Raw genomic sequence first — 19,477 nt, forward strand, 5'->3', positions numbered from 1 at the left:
TGCATACACACAATTCCCAAAACTGCACACATCTACCCAACATACACACACACCCAAAAAATTCCCGAGAATTGTGTGTAGTTATGAATTGAGTGTAGTTTTGGGATTTGTGTGTAGTTTTGGGATTTGTGTGTAGTTTTGAATTGTGTGTAGTTTTGAATTGTGTGTAGTTTTGAATTGTGTGTATATCCACCTGGGAAAACTGTAAGTGAACATTTGATTCCAGATCTGTTCAGAGTTGTGTAGGTGCTGCATGTTGCTCTGTCTCTGGTAATCTAACTAAAGAAAATAACCCACGCCCTCTGATTGAACTGCGCATGCGCCTTGCATTTATTTCCCTTATTACACCTCATGACTGATGACTCACTGATGATTAGCGCACTGCAAAATGATGATGAGTGCCCTTTATTACTTATAATTACACCTCAGATTGCTGTTATAATCACTGACCTACATTATTACTTTACTGTTTTATTCCTGCACCGGAATGATAATGAAACAGAGCGCAGCACTGAAACCGCTGAGTAAGTTAGTGTTCTGCGCATGCGCACTGTGCTACAGCTGGAGTGACGTAATGACACAAACACAAGACAAGTCCGAACATATATCCCGGGCACGCGCTGCTCGGGAGAGAGAGAGCGAGAGAGAGCGCGTATAAAGGCATCTATTCTGCATGCGACGACACACACACACACACACACACACAGACAGAGTATTTAATATAATATAGCACAGTGTCGCGCGATGCGCCTGGTGTAAAGTCCTCGCGCACACCTGTCCTGTCTGTGACTTACCTGTCAAACAGTACGCAGTCCGGGCTCGCGCACAGGTGAGAGCAGGTGAGGGAGACGGCAGGATGCGCGCGGCAGAAGCGGACAGACTGGCGAATGAACTCACGAGCGCGGCGGCGGCGGGAGACACGGCGCGCGCTGAACTCCTGCTGCAGAATGGAGCTGAGATCAACCGCGCGAACCGCTTCGGGAGAACACCTGTACAGGTAAAAGCGCTGTGTATTATATTATCATACTCCAGCTGTCTGTCTGTCTCCCTACCTGTCTGACTGCCTTTATATGCAGTGAGAGCACATTAACTATTATCATTAATAATTATATATATATATATATATATATATATATATATATATATATATATATATATATATATATATATATCATTGTTTAATGTAAAGGGTTTTTTTGTTTTAGTATTTATTTTGTCATTTATTTCAGTCTCAAAGTTTTAAAGGTTGTAAAAGTAGAATTTCGTTCGAAAGTCAAAATGTAAACTTTAATAAAACAGCTGATATTAAACTGATCCTCCTGCTCTGATCTCGAACCCAAACTGACATCATTTACCATCTAAAGCAGCAGGAAACATTCAGTAGATTCAGTAGATTCTACTGAAATAAACCAATTCATCAAATCAGTCTTGTGATGAAGCTGTAATGAAGCTGTAATGAAGCTGTAATGAAGCTGTAATGAAGCTGTGATGAAGCTGTAATGAAGCTGTAATGAAGCTGTAATGAAGCTGTAAGTGCTGATCAACTGTGATAAACCTGCAGTTTTATATCACGCTGGACTTTAAAATGTTTATAAACTAATAAAAATATATAATAATCTATAATCTCTCAGTAGTTTCATATAAACGAAAATGAAAGTGAACATTTCGTCAGAATAAACTCACACATTAAACACACACGAAAAAGATTTAAATAAAATAAAAACAACAACAAAACCAATTGAAAACACACTGGAGGATGAAAGTGTGAGAGTTTAATCTAAACACTGAATTTATCGGCTGCGTTAAAAAAGAGCCGGCAGCTAACCCAGCGGCTGGGTTACACAACACTACACAACACTACACTACACTACACAACACTACACAACACTACCACAAAACTACACAAAACTACAACAAAACTACACAAGACTGAGAAAATAACCTAATTAAGTGACCCAACGGCTCAACTCAGCGATTTTTGGAGTGTAGCAGGAAGTGTAATAATATCCGTTTTTATTAATATTATTATTATTATTATTATTATTATTATTATTATTATTATTATTATTATTGTTGTTGTTGTTGTTGTTGTTATTGTTATTATTTACGCAATCGTTTGTTCAGTCATGTTTCTGTTACACGGATTCAGAGCTGAGAGAAATAACCCGCAAATTAAAATGTTCTTTTATAAAATAAAATAAGTAGCTGGTGTTTTTCAACACACACACACACACACACACACACACACACACACACACACACACACACAAGTAAATTTACACGCACAATTTTAGATTTAAGAGATCATTTAAAGATGTAAAGTTTCATTTTAAAATGAAATCAATCAGTAAGGACCGAAAAACCTGACATCTCTCTGAACACACACACACACACACACACACACACACACACACACACACAATAAACAAGTTAAATAAATAAATGAATGATGACCGCGCGCTAATAACACGTCAGAGTTTATTATAAATCAGTAAATAACACTTACAGTTTATTTCTATTTCTATTCAGTAATAATGTTGACTGAAACTCACAGATTAAAATCTGTTCATTAAAACCCGGATTTATTAATAATCTAAACCGTGTTTTAGATTGAACAGATAATAAAGTTTATAATCACTTTATTTAAGTTTTATTTTAATTAATCAGGGCTTTGTTTCGGTTTAGTAGGTTTTAACTGAAAGAAGAAGCAGAAGTGTGTGTGTGTGTGTGTGTGTGTGTGTGTGTGTATGTGTGTGCGCGCGCGCGCGCGCGTATGTGTGTATGTATCTGAATTCTACACCGAATTATTTTTATATTGCAGAGAAAATAAAATAAGAGTTTACAAACCAGCGCGATCCTCGTGCGGATTAAAAAAGTGGGCGTGGCCTCGCGCGCTGATTTAAATAGAACAGAAATCAGCTTTAAATGAAATGAATATTTTACACTTTCCTCTAGAAATGAAAATAAACAGAAGCAGAGAACATGTTTAATGCATTTCAGAAAGATGAAAGCATTATTTAATGAATTCGCTTTGATCCTTCTGTAAAATTCACACACAAAATAAATACATTTAATGATCTAATAAAATAATATGTGTGTGTTTTGTACATTTTGAGGTATATTACATAATTATATAGGTCTACATTATTATATCAATATATTCTTAATTATTACAAATAATTAAAATAGTAAACATATTTATAATTTTACAGCTGCATTATATTACACAGACCTGTATGAGATGTATGTAAATATAGCTGTGCACACACTCACACACACACACACACACACACACACACACACACACACACACACACACACTCGTCAATAATATAATTTATAAAAAAGTGCTCTGTAGTTTTTAAATTAGTATTTGCGGTTATTTGCATAAATTATTACAATTATTATGCAACTATTTACAACAGTGATAAAAATAATAATAAAGTATTATAAACTTATTTTTTGTTGTTGTTGCTCTACTGAAGATATTTTCACAATACACACTATACACTCACCGACCACTTTATTACGAACACCTCTACGTTCAGGCGATGATCATGTGCCAGGTGCATGGTGTGTACAGTCCTGTAGATACGGGTGATCATGTGATCTCAGGACTGTTAACGTGGCCCGGTGTGTGTACAGTATCTCATCATATTTCCTTTGTTTTAATGCTGACGAGTGAAACAAAACATATAAAAGCTTTTACAAAAAAATATAGTATTACAGATATAAAAATATGACATTCCTCAAGGTAAAAGTACAATACTCAAGCTAATGTAAAAATATTACCAAAACAAGCAGCTGCTGAGTTTCAGTGGTGTGAGTCAGAGACGTACTGATCATAATCACATTAAAATATATCAGAACTTTTATCACACATCACATCACAGCCGCGGGTCGCGTCTCACATTCAGCCGGGTGAATATAACACTAATGTAACACTAACGTCAGTATACTTCAGAGTGAACTAAAATACCCCCCCCCCCCCCCCCACACACACACACACACACTGTGAGCTCTTTCTGCTCTTAAAACATTTTCATTCATAACGAGAAACTCTTAACATAAAGTAATATTTAGAATAATATTTACATATTTAAATGAGTTGAAGATGGTGGGTTTTTTTGTGGATGCTCTGAAATTAATCTCGATATCAGATACAAGAAAACATTAAACAATAAAAATCAGCCAGAAACATTAAAGCTGATGATATAATTCTGATTCATTAACATTTATATTTATCTTTTATATTATATGTGCACACACAAAATGCAGATTGCCACAGTGTCTATGTCTGGGTATATAACATACACTTATTAATATTCATTGCACACTTCAATATTCATAAAGCTATTTAAGTACTTAACATTATTTAAGAAGTAATTAAAATTCCAAATACCAAGTTTAAAGGAATTTGGCCGCTTGAGATAATTCTTTCACCAAAAATCTTTCATATTAAATGTTTAAATAAGATCGTGAGATTAATCAGGTGTTAAATATGCAAATGATTTTAAAAGAGATTTCTCTTTTGAACACATAAAAAATAACTGGAGAGTAAATAGTTGATTTTCCGACATGAATAACACGTGGTGTTCAGTTTCTGACATTTTCACCCAGAATTCAGCGCTGTGCATAGGGTTTAATACCGTACCATTTCTTAAGATTAGACCTCAGTGTGTCAAGAAATGATCTTAAACTGTTGATTTTATAATAACTGCAGTAAATTTGGGGTTGTTGGATATTCATGTCATGTTCTCAGCTCTGATATGAATAACACGTGCTGTATAAACACGTTTATTTCATCTGGATCACTTTTTCAAGTCGTTTTTAAAGTTTCTCAGTGAGAAGCTTTTTCCTCCGGAACAGCAGAGGGCGCTGTGGGGAGAGTCCGCACAACAGTGACGTGTTTCTGGTTTAAATTAAATTAATCAACAATGATTTAGATTACAGAGCACAGAGCGGCACGGGGATGACGTCACTGTGTACGAGTTAGTGTTTTAGCTCTTCTGGGTCCATCGTCCCGAATCAGTGGGTTTTTTAAAATGGGATTTTGGTTAAAAGCCTGAAATAAAGTCTGTGGTGAACACAAGCTCGAAATATTTTCACATTTTATTCTACGACACAAAATACACCAGTAAAACCCCACTCGTGATTCTCTGAAGGAGGCTCCACCAAAGACAAATAAGCATTGCAGACCATAACACAGAATTTTCTTAGCCACGTAACACACTCGTGTTGAGGCCACGGTTTACACCCTCTCACACCCTGTCACACTCTCTTCACCCTCTCACACCCTCTCACACTCTCTTCACCCTCTCACACCCTCTCACACCCTTATTAATCATCACTTTCTACAGATTTCTGCAGGTTATTTGTACATATAAGAAAAGAAACAATCAACTATTGCAGTTTTAACTAACATAAATAACATTAAAACTACTGTGCTGACGGCTACGTTTACTGAATGTCTATTTTTAATTATATACAGTACATAATAATAATAATAATAATAATAATAATAGAGTGTTACAGTTAAATGAATGGAAGTAGGTGTGTACTGATGGTTATGAAATATATTTAGTTTTAGTTTTCAACATTTTTGAATGGATTTCCTTTTTGATTTTTTAAATGATTTACTTTGTGATATTTATTTACTAATTACACTTCTATTGTCATCACTCCATCATCTCATCCTTCACAGTTAAAGAGTTTTAGAGTAAAACACTGCTACACACTCGTAGGCCGGTCATGATAACTTTTATTGTCCCATAAACAATATTAATGTCATTTTAACACCATTTTATGCCACTGATATAATAATAATAATAATAATAATAATAACACACGCACACCTTTCACAGAGCAACAAACTCTTCATTCTTATGAATATCCAGACGTTGGAATACAATATTGTGGAATTCTTTATGTTTTAATTATTTATTCACCGTAAAACATGATCGCCTCATGAAGTTATGTGAACTTATTTCTTCTGTTTAACTCTGTTATGAGAAGTTTTGAAAATTGAAGTTAAGTTTATACATTCTCACAAATTACATGTAAAATTTAATGTTGAAAAAAAGTTTATTTTAAGTTGAGTTTATTCACGTTTTTACAGAAGCAGGTAAACTTTCGTGTCCAAGTTTAACCGCCTGAAATGTTTTAGTGCGTTGTTACGGAAACAGCGTTTTCACAACCTGACACGTTCCCCTGTGCACTCGCGTCATCGTGTGCAGAAGCGGGTTGTAATATTAGATTAATGTTGTGTATAAGTCTGATTAATCTCATGTGTGTATAGGATGTGTTTGGCTGAGTTTATTAACCCGCTAGTAAAGTGCTTCAGTTTACCGCCGTTCACTCTTACATTTTTGTGCATTTTATCTTAAATTCGATGAATATTTGAAGTTTGGATTTTAATATAACAGCACTCGAGCAGACGAGAGGACCGACGCAGCCGAACGGCTAAAATGTTGTTGACGTTCATTCTTATGTAAACAAACACGCATGTAAACACAACGGGTGATATCATCAAGGTCAGAAAATATTATCGAACTCACGTCCATAAATATCGCACGATAAATCAATAACGTAATAATGTTGACGAGCCTAAACACTCGTTAATAAGGGTTTGGTTAATCCCTGTGTGTGTGTGTGTTTGTGTGTGTGTATGTAGGTGATGATGATGGGCAGCGAGCGCATGGCCAGCCTCCTGCTATTGCACGGTGCGAACCCGAACATACTGGACGCGAGTACGGGCGCGACGCCGCTACACGACGCAGCGCGTGAGGGTTTCCTCCTCACCGTACAGCTGTTAGTCAGAGCCGGAGCTGACGTCACCGCACTGGACTACAGTGGGCGGAGCCCGGCCAAGTACGCACTGCAGGCTGGCCACGCTCACATCGCCAAGTACTTACACACCCTCTGACCAACCTTATGAACTGCTGTTCCAGTGTTTTATTAGTCTCTAATAATGTTTATAAACATGATGACGACACAGACACTGAATGCACTTTACACCTTTTCTCTATTTTATTAAAATTATATGTGTGTGTGTGTTTGTGTGTGTGTGTGTGTAATACTACGATGTATTGTAGATCTGATGATTAATGTTTCTGTGCTGGAACACTGAAATATCAACCAGATTATTAAATAAAGATGAAATATCAGGATATTTAAATAAATAAATAATGAAATAATTATTCAGCATGTTTGTATTTGTTCAGATTTGTGTCATTTCTGCTGTGTTGATTTAAATATATTAATATAATAATATAATGTTAATAAATTATAGACATATATTATTATTTATTTATGTCCGTGTCTAAATTTGTTGTTGTAATATTTCCCATTACAAGTGAATTTATTTTAGAAACATTAATAATTTAGAAAATAAAAAATAAAATAAGAATAATTTAAATGAATACGATTATGAATATTAATAATGTTATATTAGTATTTCCTCTGTAATTCAGTGTACCAAAAAAAAACACTTTATATTTTATATAATCTGAGTAAACACACAATGAGAGAAAAGTTTTATTTGTTTATTGTTCTGATGACTGACACGACTGTAAATTATTAAACACAAATCATCCACAGGATTTACATTTTACTGCTATAAAAGTGAATACAGTAAAATTATGTAAAAACAAAACAAAAAACCAACAACACATGAACACACTCTTGTGCCACTTAGCTAGTGTGAATGTACCTTAAATGTTTGTGTGTGTGTGTGTGTGTGTGTGTGTGTGTGTGTGTGTGTGTGAAATGCTAAATGACCTTTTGTCCTTGCTGAAATGTGATCAGGCACTTTGCTCATTACAGAAGAGTGCAGTGTGTGGGTCCATCATCAGGAGATTCAGTGTTTGGGCAGCATCACGGAGGAGACAGCCATCGCCTACACGCACACACACACACACACACAGAGCAGGGAGATGAAACATACTCGAGGAATTCATTACTGAAGTGAAAGTGAAGGTCTGTTCACACCAGGACGTTTTTTAACGCCCCGTGTTTAAATTAATGGCCGTCACTGTGGGTGTGTGTGTGGGTGTGTGAGTTCACACAGGCGTAAAACACGTGGCGTTAAAGCGGCAATTTTTTTAATGTCAAGGGGTTCACTATTTTGGACACACCACGTTTAAAACGTTCAACCAATGAGACTTACGCTTTTGCTCACATGCTTGGAGCCGCTGAAGTTACAGAAAAATACGACTTGATGGCGCTCAAGTACAAAACTGTCTTACTGATGAAGATGAAGAAGAAGCAAGCGTCCACCATCTTAATGAGTGTATAAGTGACATGCCCATATATTATATTACACACACTAAAGTGTATTTAAAATGTTGTGGCTTTTTTTTGACGACACTAAAATGCAAGTATATATTCTAAGTGCTCCTACACTACACTACACTTTCTACACTAAATAGCAATATCATTTACCCCCCCCCCCCCCCCCCCCCCACCTTCAAATCATTACTTATTTAAAGAGAGTATACTGTTTAAAATTTACTGTAAGGAACTTTAACGATTTAGCCTTAAAGGAGTATTTGTTACTGTTGTGGATAAAAAATGTCATAAAATAAACATAAGGGAGACCTAGCATCCAGCAAAGGGAGAAGAAGAAAAAACGGGCACCTAGACACATGGAAGCAGGATTAGGCGGACATTGACAGATTGGAATTACGAGCAATTTAAGAGCAGTAATAGTCAAAAAAGTCAAAAAGAAGTGTACGAGCTGAGGAGTGCTAAAAACACACACACAGATGTGAGTATTGGCTTCTAAGTTGAGTTTTAAATGTTTTTGGGTAATAGGCTAAATTTGAGCCAACATTACAATTCACAAAAGTACATATGTGCTTTAGTGAGTTCACAAAAAGACGTAAATACTGACTCTCTTCTTCTCAGTGATAAGTAGGTGTCAGACACGGAAAGTCGTGCAACGACGTTGTGTACTGGAGTATTTCTGCTTTTCAATAAGCGCCACCTACTGTCAGGGAGTGAAATTACACTTTCATTCAGCGCGTCACTCGAAAAACATCCCCGCGTGAACGGGCCTTAAATGTGTGAGTGAGTTTCATGTCGATTTACATACACAGCCTTGTGTGTGTGTGTGTGTGTGTGTGTGTGTGTGTGTGTGTGTGTGTGTGTGTGTGTGTGTGTTACCCGGTGCTGGCTAATGGTCTCCTCCCAGTTCACTTGGCTGATCAGTGGGATGGTCGTCAGTAAGATGCTGCTCGCTTTGTTTGCATTTTCTTTCATGGTTTTCAGCACGTTGTCCACACACACCTGCAAACATCACACACAGAGTTATCATATATGTCCAAGTAAATAATCAACAGAGTGTGTGTGTGTGTGTGTGTGTGTGTATGTGTGTGTGAGAGAGAATGTTAAGTTTAATAATGGTGTATGTGTAATAACGACTGTGTAACTGCACATACTATAACTATAACTATTAAAACAATTATTATTAAATATTTACTACACATGAATAATACGAATACATCAGGATAGATTAATTAAACTAAATAAAAAAAATCGAATTAATAAAGAAATACATAATTTAATAAATAAAGCATATAAACAAGGTGCTGTTACACTGAAGGAGATAAACGTCAACCAAAGAACTGAGATCAACACTGGAACTCTGAACGACGCTCTCACCGCCTCCTCGTGCTGCTTCCAGCAATCGTAGTCGGTTGCCATGGCAACGGCGGCATAGCAGAGCCCCGCCTCCTTGGCGAGCATCACCTCGGGGACGGTGGTCATGTTGATGACGTCAGCGCCCCACTGACGAAACATCAAAGACTCGGCACGCGAGGAGAACCGCGGACCCTCGATACACATCATCGTGCCACTAGCATGGAAAGACACGCCCAGAGACCTCGCTGCCTCATTCAGAACCTGAAGACAGACAGACAGAGAGAGAGAGACCGACATAGAGAGAGAGAAAGACAGAGAGAGACAGAGAGAGTGATAAACATGGCTAGCAAACTCGCTAATCTACTCATATGAAACTGAACAGTATACAGGTGTTTATCAAACCTCCCTTCCGAACCTGTAAATAAAATGATAATGTTCTAACCTCTCTGGTTCTGGAGCAGAAGGGTTCCGCCATGGGAATGTGACTCACACCAGGAGGACTGCTGAGTTCACCATCATAAAACGTCTGCGCTCTCTTAGTTGTCCTTCAGTTCAAAGAAAAGAAGAAAAAGAAAGGAGAGAAGATGGATTCATACAGCTCTCAATGCACAGAGTTCTCTTTGGGGATAAATATCAAGTTTGTCTGAAGTTGTTGAACTTGCTCTTAGTGTCCTCCTCCAACTGGTTTTACCAGGACGCACTTTTAACATTCCGATAACAATATCATCCGTCTTCATTTAAACTCCAGCGGTGTTATGTTCTGGACTGTGATTGGTCAGAAGGTGTTGATGAGTTCTCTATAACAGCGGCTCTGACAGTAGCACAGGTTTATATTAATGCATCGCTCTAATACGTTATGGTTTCTATAGTAACGGCTCGTTCACAGGGACTCGTACAACATCACTGATAATAAAACAATTAAAAAACACGTGTGATCATTAATATGGTGACGTTTCCCGTAAGATGTTTATGTAACGTGTATGGGAGGAGTCTCCAGTGTCAGTGCTGTGCAACAATCGGAGGTAAAGCTGTAAGTTTAAGGTTTCCCACGTCTTCAGCACAGAGGAGTTCTTTTGTGTGGTTTCTGCTGTCATTTTTGTGTTTTATTAACTTCAAGACAGCGAATAAAGAGATGCTGCTGAAGGAGTGACTGTTTTAAGCTGCTATAACACACGTGAGAATGAAATAGAACAATAAACATACAAAAAATACAGCATGTCATTCTTTAATAAATAAAAAATACCTGTATGGTATAAGAGGATTAAACACCTGAGGACCTGGTACTACAGACAAATCAGCAACCTTGTGATGGTAACAGTAACTCGGCTTCACGCCGCCCTGCTGATTATTTTCCCGTAACAGCACGACCCCACTTGCTTTATTCCTTACAGAGCAGCCTGTTCTAAACTGCGGCCCCTTTCATGTGCTGATGTAAACGATGGGCCATCTTACTGCCTGGAGGTGCTCACTTCTGGCTAATGTTACTGTAACTAGTTTCAGCCATCACCTTTGGCACCTGGTTATGACACCAACAGGGGGGCATTCACTTCATGCTTTCTGGCACCTACTAAAGATTTGTTCTGAGATATCAGCATGCTCATTGACATTCTTGAGAGGGTGTTGGGTAGGTAGGTAGGTGGAAGATGGATGTACTTTATTGATCCCCAAGGGGAAATCTGGGGTTCTTGTACTGATCACAGAAGAACTTGCACTGGGTGTCTATCTACTAAAACTCCAAACATGTAATCTTCATGTTTATCTTGTCCTTGCCATTCCATTAATACATTGCGCCTCCAGTATGTATGCACTGGTTTATGGCGGTCCTTATCTAAGGCTTGTTGGGCCCAAACCTGCCCAAACCTGTCCTACTACAAGCAACTCCAACAATCATCCTTAAGCCTGTTTAACTACCACACCTAAACTCTAACTTCTACCATCCTCACACAGTTTATTCTTCTTCCCCTACAAAACAATGCTTCTGGAACATTCTAGAAGACCAAGCCACCATTAGAGGTAGCTAGCTGATCTTTATTAAAGCTCTCCACAATGCTAACTGGAATATCATAAATAAAAAAAGAGCAAAGGCTATTTCCAGGATGATGTCATCGTGGTAAATTCATACCATGACTTGCCTGGCAATTCAGATTTCTCTTCATCTTCTAATTTTTCTTATTCATCTTTAACGTCAACACCAGAGACCTTTAACCTGGTTGACTATCCATGCTTAGATGAGAAATCTCTAAATCCTGGGGATGATTTTAAAACGCTCTCCTGGAGGTCTGTCAGATACCTGACCTGGTCAAGTGTCCTCCAGACTCCACTTCCACTGACTCAAACAATATGTTAATGTCCACAGCACAGAGATCGAGTCAGTCCAATACAATTTTATGCATATACGTAGCACTTTAAACAATGGACATATTCACAAATAAACATTACAGAATTCTGGATATATAGTCTTCTTCTTCTTCCTTTGGAGAACCTAAAACCATAATAGGGTGTAATAACCAAGGATCATTACAGGTCCCTGATCTAACCTGGGAAAGTCCAAGTTATAAGGTATAGAGACAGACCCTCTATAATCAGCAGAATTATCATCCAAGTGGGTTTAATAAAGCCAGAAATGCTAGCAGCACCTTCCTTCTACACCAATCTCACGTCTATACTTTACCACGGACAGTAATGAAGCTTCTCTTTGATGGCAAAACAAAGCTTTGCAACTTCAGGGACCACAAATTTCACCTTTTTGGTCCATGATTTCTGGTACTTGGCCATCAGCCTCCAGGATAAACAATAATCACCATCATTGTTTAGACGTCCACACAGTCCTTCGGCTCTGCCTTGATCAGGTGAGGACATATCAGTAGTCCGGACACTCGAGACTAGATTTTGTGTCTGGAGTATTCCTCTTTCTTTCATAGTTCAACAAACAAAGAAAAAAGTAATCCCCACTTCCTTTTCACATTTTCAAAATAAAAAACCTCTCATTAGCTGTATATCTGAAGTTACAGGTTCACAGTGGTGTGATGCACCTCAACGCTGAAGCTATCAGAATCCCAACACCTGTGTTTACTAGGTGGATTAACTAACATGCATCGATGACGGAAGATCTTTTCAGAATCAGGCACGTGCAGGTGTGTAAACTGATGAAACCGAGCAAAACCTTTACATTTGAACGTGTATGTTTCATCTTGGCTTGGTGGACCATCAGACCATCTTTATACTATATTTATACTATATTTGTTTCCAAAATAACTCGGTACTAGTCTCTCTGTCTTCCTCCCTAAGGATTTCCCATAACCCTTTCACACCTGGCGTAGCATGCTGAGTCACGCTGAATGAATTCCTGAATCTCTGACTAAACCTGTTCAACAGAATGAACGTTTGAGTCCAGACGTTATTACACAAAAGAGGCAATATACGCTCGCTGAAACAGTGCCATTTTTGTATAATTTTTTTGGTGGCATCCCTAATATACATTCAGGTCCACAAATATTTGGACATCTAAATCATGTGTAGGATGTATCACCTACAGTACTTCTTATATGTGGTCCACCCTTTTTAACAGACTAAGTCATTGAACAAGTAGCTGCTCTGCTGTTCCATGGTCAAGTGTGTGATATTCCCCTTATTTCACCCACAAGATAAAAGGTTTAAAAGTGTGCATCTGCATTCTGTTGCTGTTAACTCTCAATATCAAGTCCAAAGAGCATCACTGCCGGTGAAATAAACCATCATTAGGCTAAAACAGTCTAAACAAACCCATCAGAGCGATACCAAAAAAAATTAGGTGTGGCCAAATCAATTATTTGGTACATTCTTAAAAAATTAAGAACACACTGATGAGTTCAGGAACACCAAAAGGTTCCATGAAAAACCATGAAAAACAACTGGGGTGGAAGACAGAAGAATTCCTTCCCCTTGGTGAGGAAAAACCCCTTCAGAACAGCTGGCCAGATGAACATCCTCCAAGAAGTAGGTGTACCTGCGTCAAAGTCAACAATCAGGAGAGTAATAAGGAGGGTTTACCACTGGGTGTGTGTACGGCTGGCAGTGGAACTGCTTCTCTTGTATTTCATGCTTCAAAACTCACTGGATGTCTCTGGGTTCCAGACTTTAGGAAGTCACTGACTGGAAAGCGTCAATTATGATTAATTTTTTCTGTCCAATTACTTTTGGTCCCTAAAAAAGGGGGGGTGGCATCGAAGATTCATTTGTTTCTACTCAAATGAAAGCTTTTTAAATTGAAGATTGGCAGACAGATCATCTGAAAAAACCTGAATGTTCCGGGAAATGGAAAAAGCAGCTGCGTAACGTGACTCTGAATACAAAGAACTTTTAAATATTGAAGTAACTTTTGAACTTATATTCTGAAGACGAGCTAAAATACAAAGAGCTAATGCAGGATAAGCTGAGAAATTAATTCATAAAGATGATAAAATCAAAGCCACAAACACTTGACTGCAGTCACGATCGAATATCACACACACCAACAGCAGAAACCGACATCATTCCATCTACATGATATACACTCGTCTAACCACATTATTCAGTTAGATAACAACAAGAACAAGATCCTGTTACTCTGCTATGAGGAAATGCAGACTTACATTTCAAAACGAAACTGAAACGCTGAGAAATGACGATGGTTTGGTGGTCGGAGCCCCACAGTGCCCCCTGCTGCCCCTCAGAGCCTCGCAGCGCCCCCTGCCACCCCGCAAAACACCCCTGCTGCCCCTCAGTGCCCCCTGCTGCCCCTTTAAGCCCTGCAGCACCCCCTGCCACCCCTCTGAGCCCCGCAGTGCCCCTGCTGCCCTTCAGAGTCTCGCAGTGCCCCCTGCTGCCCCTCAGAGCCCCCTGCTGCCCCACAGAGCCATGCAGCTCAGGTTTCCACCGTGGGTGCGTAGAAAAATAAACACAACACCCTACACATAAACCATCATAAACGATCACAGGCATAGAGGGGAGAAGGGAACAAAAAGAAAAACATCAGGATCATACAACAAATGCATCTGACATCACAATGGCTGAGTACCAATGTGTTTAACGCTCGTATAGCCATAGGAACAAAACTCCTACCATAGCTGGCCTTTCTGCACATGGGTAGGCTTAAATGACATAAATGTCATTGACGCTGATCTTCATTTCTAATTTAACATAACATTTTTACATTTTACAGGTACATTGAAATGAAATTTAGAGAATATAAGTGAATTTGAACTTTATTTAACGTACATGCGTACTTCAAGGCCTGCGTGCTTTGTGACAGTCAACAAACAGGTAATAATGGAGAGATCCGGGCAGTGGCACACAGACAAGAGGAAATTTAAAAAGGTTTAGCATGATGACTTTTTATTTACTGAAATCAATTCAAAGGCAGTGTGTCTAGTTTGCAAGCAGTCAGTTGCTGTTTTGAAAGAGTACAATATCCGTCGTCGTTATGAAACAAAACATTCTTCAGCTTTCTCAAAGGACAGCGGCGAGGCGCGAAAACAGAAGGCTAACGAGCTGCTTGCTAAACTTCGATCTGAGCAGAGCGCGCTGCTACGTCCTTCATCAGCTCAAGAAAGTGCCACACGGGCCAGCTATCAGATTTCCACACTAACTGCTAAAAGTGGAAGAGCCTTCACTGGAGAGTTTGTCAAAGAATGCCTTGCAGTGGCTGCAGAAGCAGTGTGCCCTTCTCAGACATGCATGTTCTCACAAATCAGCTTGTCAAGGAACACTGTTACCCGACGCATAGAGGACATGGCCCAAGACATCGGTGAGCAAATCAAGGCAAAAGCAGCTGCCTTTTCAATAGCTTGTGACGAGAGCACCGATATATCTGATTCCACACAGCTGCTGGTATTTCTGTGTGGAGTAAATGAACATTTTGAAGTGAAAGAGCTGGCTGGCACTGAGACTCTTTCTGGTACTACTAAAGGAGAGGATCTTTTTTTCACTGCTGAGAGAGTGTTAAAAAAGAATGAATTAAAGTGGGAGAATATGGCTGGCATTACAACTGATGGAGCCCCGGCGATGGTAGGGAGGAAATCTGGCCGTGCTACGTTGGTGTCTCAGAAAGTCACTGATCAGCGGTTCACATCTTGTGGTGTGTCCTCTATATTTCTGCTCCCGAAGTCTTCTTTGAACGCTGGATTGTGAGACCTTCACCCTGCCCTGTGGAGGATGTCGGTGATGTCACTGACTGGTGCTTTTGGGTTTTTCTTCACAGTTCTCACAATGTTTCTGTCATCAGCTGTTGTTGTTTTCCCGTTCTGTGTCTGTTCCTCAGTACACCAGCGGTTTCTTTCTTTTTCAGGACATTCCAGAGTGCTGTATTGACTTTACCCAGTGTTTGTGCATGTTTATGAAGTGTGTGTGTGTTGTTTATGAAGCGTGTGTACCTGTCGATGAACTGGTCGATGAGGACGATGTCCCCCGGTCTGATTTCGTCTCTCAGCGAGCCGCATGCCGTGGTGGCGAGGATGTGAGTACACTTCTCCTCCTTCAGAGCCCAGACATTCGCACGATAATTCACATTAGACGGCATGATGGTGTGTTTCCTGCCATGTCTTCACACACACACAAACACACACACACGATCAGAACTTTGTGTTCTCTTTATCTTTATTAAAGCACAAGTGTGTGTGTGTGTGTGTGTGTGTGTGTGTGTGTGTGTGTTACCTCGCGAGCAGCACACACTCCACGTCTCGGATCTTACCCAGAATCAGAGCATCTGAAGGCTGTTACATGAACCGTGTGTTTTATTAAAGCATTTAAATAATATTAATGTGGTATTACTAATTATTTATTGATCAACTCTCTCACTCACACACACACACACACCTTTCCAAATGGCGTCTCCACATAGCGCTCAGTTCGGTCCTCCAGGATGTCGGGATCATCAAGACCAGAACCACCAATGATCCCAATCTACACACACACACACACACACACACACACACACACACACACACACAATTATTTTAACAACTGGATTTGTCTCAATTCATGATTTTTGGTCTCAATTAATTCAGCAGTGGTTATTAATTTAAAACATAAATAAATAAATGTGACTAAAATAATATTCTGTTTTATCAGTCAAACAAATACGGGATTATTAAACAGTATAAAAATTTGAAAGAAAGAAAGAAAGAAAGAAAGAAAGAAAGAAAGAAAGATTATCAGATGGAGATACGGCCAGAAAGAGACAAAAAAGTAAAACATTAAAAAGTAAAATGCCAGGGTCGTCTAACATACAGGACCGGCCCAAAAAGGTTCTAATCATCCAGCAGCACCATCACATGGAGATAAATTTGTGCCAAAAGTAAACAATTAATTACCATTTCACAAACAAACACAATCTGCTTTGCAAAAGATAACTCGAGTCTCAAACAAACAGCAATTTGGGATAAAACGCAAAGGCGCAACCAATACATGTCCTATGTTTACATTATATATATATATATATATATATATATATATATATATATATATATATATATATATATATACATACATATACACACACACGAGCCTACATCATATTTCACAAATAAATACAATCCATTCTACAAATTTTTTGAACAAATAAAAAATCCAAGGCATTCAAATGCACACCTCTCCATTATGTTTGTGAGAAACCTCCAATTTTAACATTTTAACAAGGGTGTGTAAACTTTTTATATCTGCTGTAGGGTTGCTCACAAGCTCCAAGGAAAACCCCCGCTGAAAGACTTTCAGGTGCGTTGAGTATGAAGTCTTTACAAAGCCTCCATGTTTTTCAAGCGTTTATGAAGCGTTTATAAAACGTTTATGAAGTACATATTAAACATGTATGAAGCATAAATTCTGTATCACTTGTGTATAAAGTGTGTACAAAGCCTATATGAAGTGTGTATAAAGCGAACAGTATAAGTGTGTATTCTTTAATAAATGTGTATGAGGTGTGTGTGAAGCATGTACATATAGTGTGTGTGTGTGTGTGTGTGTGTGTGTGAAGTGTAAAGTCACCACCAAAAGTATTGGAACAGAAAGGTAGTTCTTTTGTTTGTGCTGTAGACCAAAGACATTTAGGTTTGAGATCAAAAGATGAATATGAGACAATAGATCAGAATTTCAGCTTTCATTCACATTACCATTTGTTACTCAAAGGGTCGGTGGTCTTAGTCTTTTTTTATTTTTGGAAGCATGTGAGATTTGATGCACAATAAATGATTACTCCAGTTTAAAATGTTCTGCTTCTGTTTAGGAACTGCACCTTCAGGGGCTTAACTGGGAGGATTGTAGGAACCCACAACATCTCACTGTTCCCACAGCTGACAACCTATTAAACCCTGAAGAACTAACAGCACTACAAGCAGCCAGTGATTCCATGAGACCTTCACCATCATCCATCCATCCACCCATCTCCCTCACTGCTTATCCTGCACAGGGGTGCACCTCCGAAATGATCTCCGGGCACAAGGTGGGAGACACCCTGGACAGGGTTACAATCCATTGCAGTGCACAATCACACACACAATATAATATATATATATATATATATATATAATGTAAACACAGGACATGTATTGGTTGCGCCTCTGCGTTTTATCCCAAATTTGTTTGAGACTCGAGTTTTCTTTTGCAAAGCACATTGTGTTTGTTTGTGAAATGTAAGTTTATTTGTGTACTTTTGGCACAAATTTATCTCCATATTATCACGTGACACTAAACATCTCGCCGCATTAGATGGCATCGCTCTGTATCAGACGAGATCAGGTCGTAAAAGTTCATCGCATAAAAATACAAATGTAAAAGCCGCAGATGAAGTGAAATCTCCGGATGTTAAACTACACACGCTATAAACACTAAAGAAACATAACTTTACCTTTACTGGAGCTCGCGTGGCCATTTTCACTCCTAATGAAATGATGAACGTTCAGCACCGCGTTTCCTACACGTGCGCGTGATGACGTCAAATGCGACAGGCGTTGCGTCATGACGTCAAACCCGGAAGTGAGTTATGCCGATTTATTGACGTTCGATATATATACACATACAGTACTGTGCAAAGGTTTTAGTATAAACTTTGTTATAGATTTTTATTTTATTTTATGACTTCTCCATTATCGTGATAGCACAAAAACATTTTAGATTCCCCAAACATTAGTTTTCCAGCACAAAATGAAATGTTACAGAAAAATGTACCTCAGTAAAGAAAGCGGGTATTGAGTAAGAGACACTTTTCAGACTGTTTTACTGCCAGAGGACCTGGACATTTTGTTAGGACACATGGCATCATGGACTCTATCAAATATCAACAGATATTAAATGAAAACCTGACTGCCCCTGCCAGAAAGATTCAAATGGGCCGTGGTTGGACCTTCCAGCAGGACAATGATCCAAAACATACATCAAAATCAATACAAAAATGGTTTACTGACCACAAAATCAAGGTCCTGCCATGACCATCCCAGTCCCCTGACCTGAACCCCATAGAAAACCTGTGGGGTGAACTGAAGAGGAGAGTCCACCAGCATGGACCTCGAAATGTGAAGGATCGGGAGAGGTTGTGTATGGAGGAACGCTCTCAGATCCCTCACCATGTATTCTCCAACCTTATCAGGCATTATAGGAAAAGACTCAGAGCTGTTATCTTGGCAAAGGGAGCTAGCACAATATCTTGACTAAAAGGGTGTCAATAATTAGTGCACACCTATATTTAACCAAAATTTTCTTTGGATAAACCTGTGTTGTGTTTGTAATTGTTTGATATCCATGAGAGCTGAGTATTTTTGTGAAGTTTTTGAACAAAAGATCAAAAGGTTAAACAATAAAGACCATTTTGACACCCTTCTTTGCTCAT

The 19,477-nt window shown here is 38.7% G+C and overlaps 2 protein-coding genes across 2 annotated transcripts; one reads left to right on the plus strand and one right to left on the minus strand.

Moving 5' to 3' along the window:
- The first annotated feature begins 585 nt into the window (after positions 1–585).
- Positions 586–7,759, plus strand: cdkn2a/b (cyclin-dependent kinase inhibitor 2A/B (p15, inhibits CDK4)). Its single transcript, XM_017464968.3, has 2 exons — positions 586–997; positions 6,674–7,759. The coding sequence occupies exons 1-2, from the start codon at positions 857–859 to the stop codon at positions 6,923–6,925; spliced, it is 393 nt and encodes a 130-aa protein (XP_017320457.1). The 5' UTR covers positions 586–856; the 3' UTR covers positions 6,926–7,759.
- On the minus strand, positions 7,524–18,527 carry mtap (methylthioadenosine phosphorylase). Its single transcript, NM_001201320.1, is given in 8 exon segments — positions 7,524–7,897; positions 9,166–9,288; positions 9,664–9,903; positions 10,085–10,187; positions 16,032–16,199; positions 16,312–16,370; positions 16,474–16,560; positions 18,500–18,527. Coding segments are annotated over 8 exon segments (843 nt in total). The 5' UTR covers positions 18,524–18,527; the 3' UTR covers positions 7,524–7,858.
- Between the last annotated feature and the right edge of the window lie 950 nt (positions 18,528–19,477).

This window comes from Ictalurus punctatus, chromosome 3 (assembly GCF_001660625.3).
Source record: "Ictalurus punctatus breed USDA103 chromosome 3, Coco_2.0, whole genome shotgun sequence".
NCBI lineage: Eukaryota > Metazoa > Chordata > Actinopteri > Siluriformes > Ictaluridae > Ictalurus > Ictalurus punctatus.

Coding starts and splice junctions, on each gene's coding strand:
- cdkn2a/b (XM_017464968.3), top strand. CDS start 857: ATGCGCGCGGCAGAAGCGGACAGACTGGCGAATGAACTCACGAGCGCG. Junction 998..6,673: donor TCGGGAGAACACCTGTACAG/GTAAAAGCGCTG, acceptor GTGTGTATGTAG/GTGATGATGATGGGCAGCGA.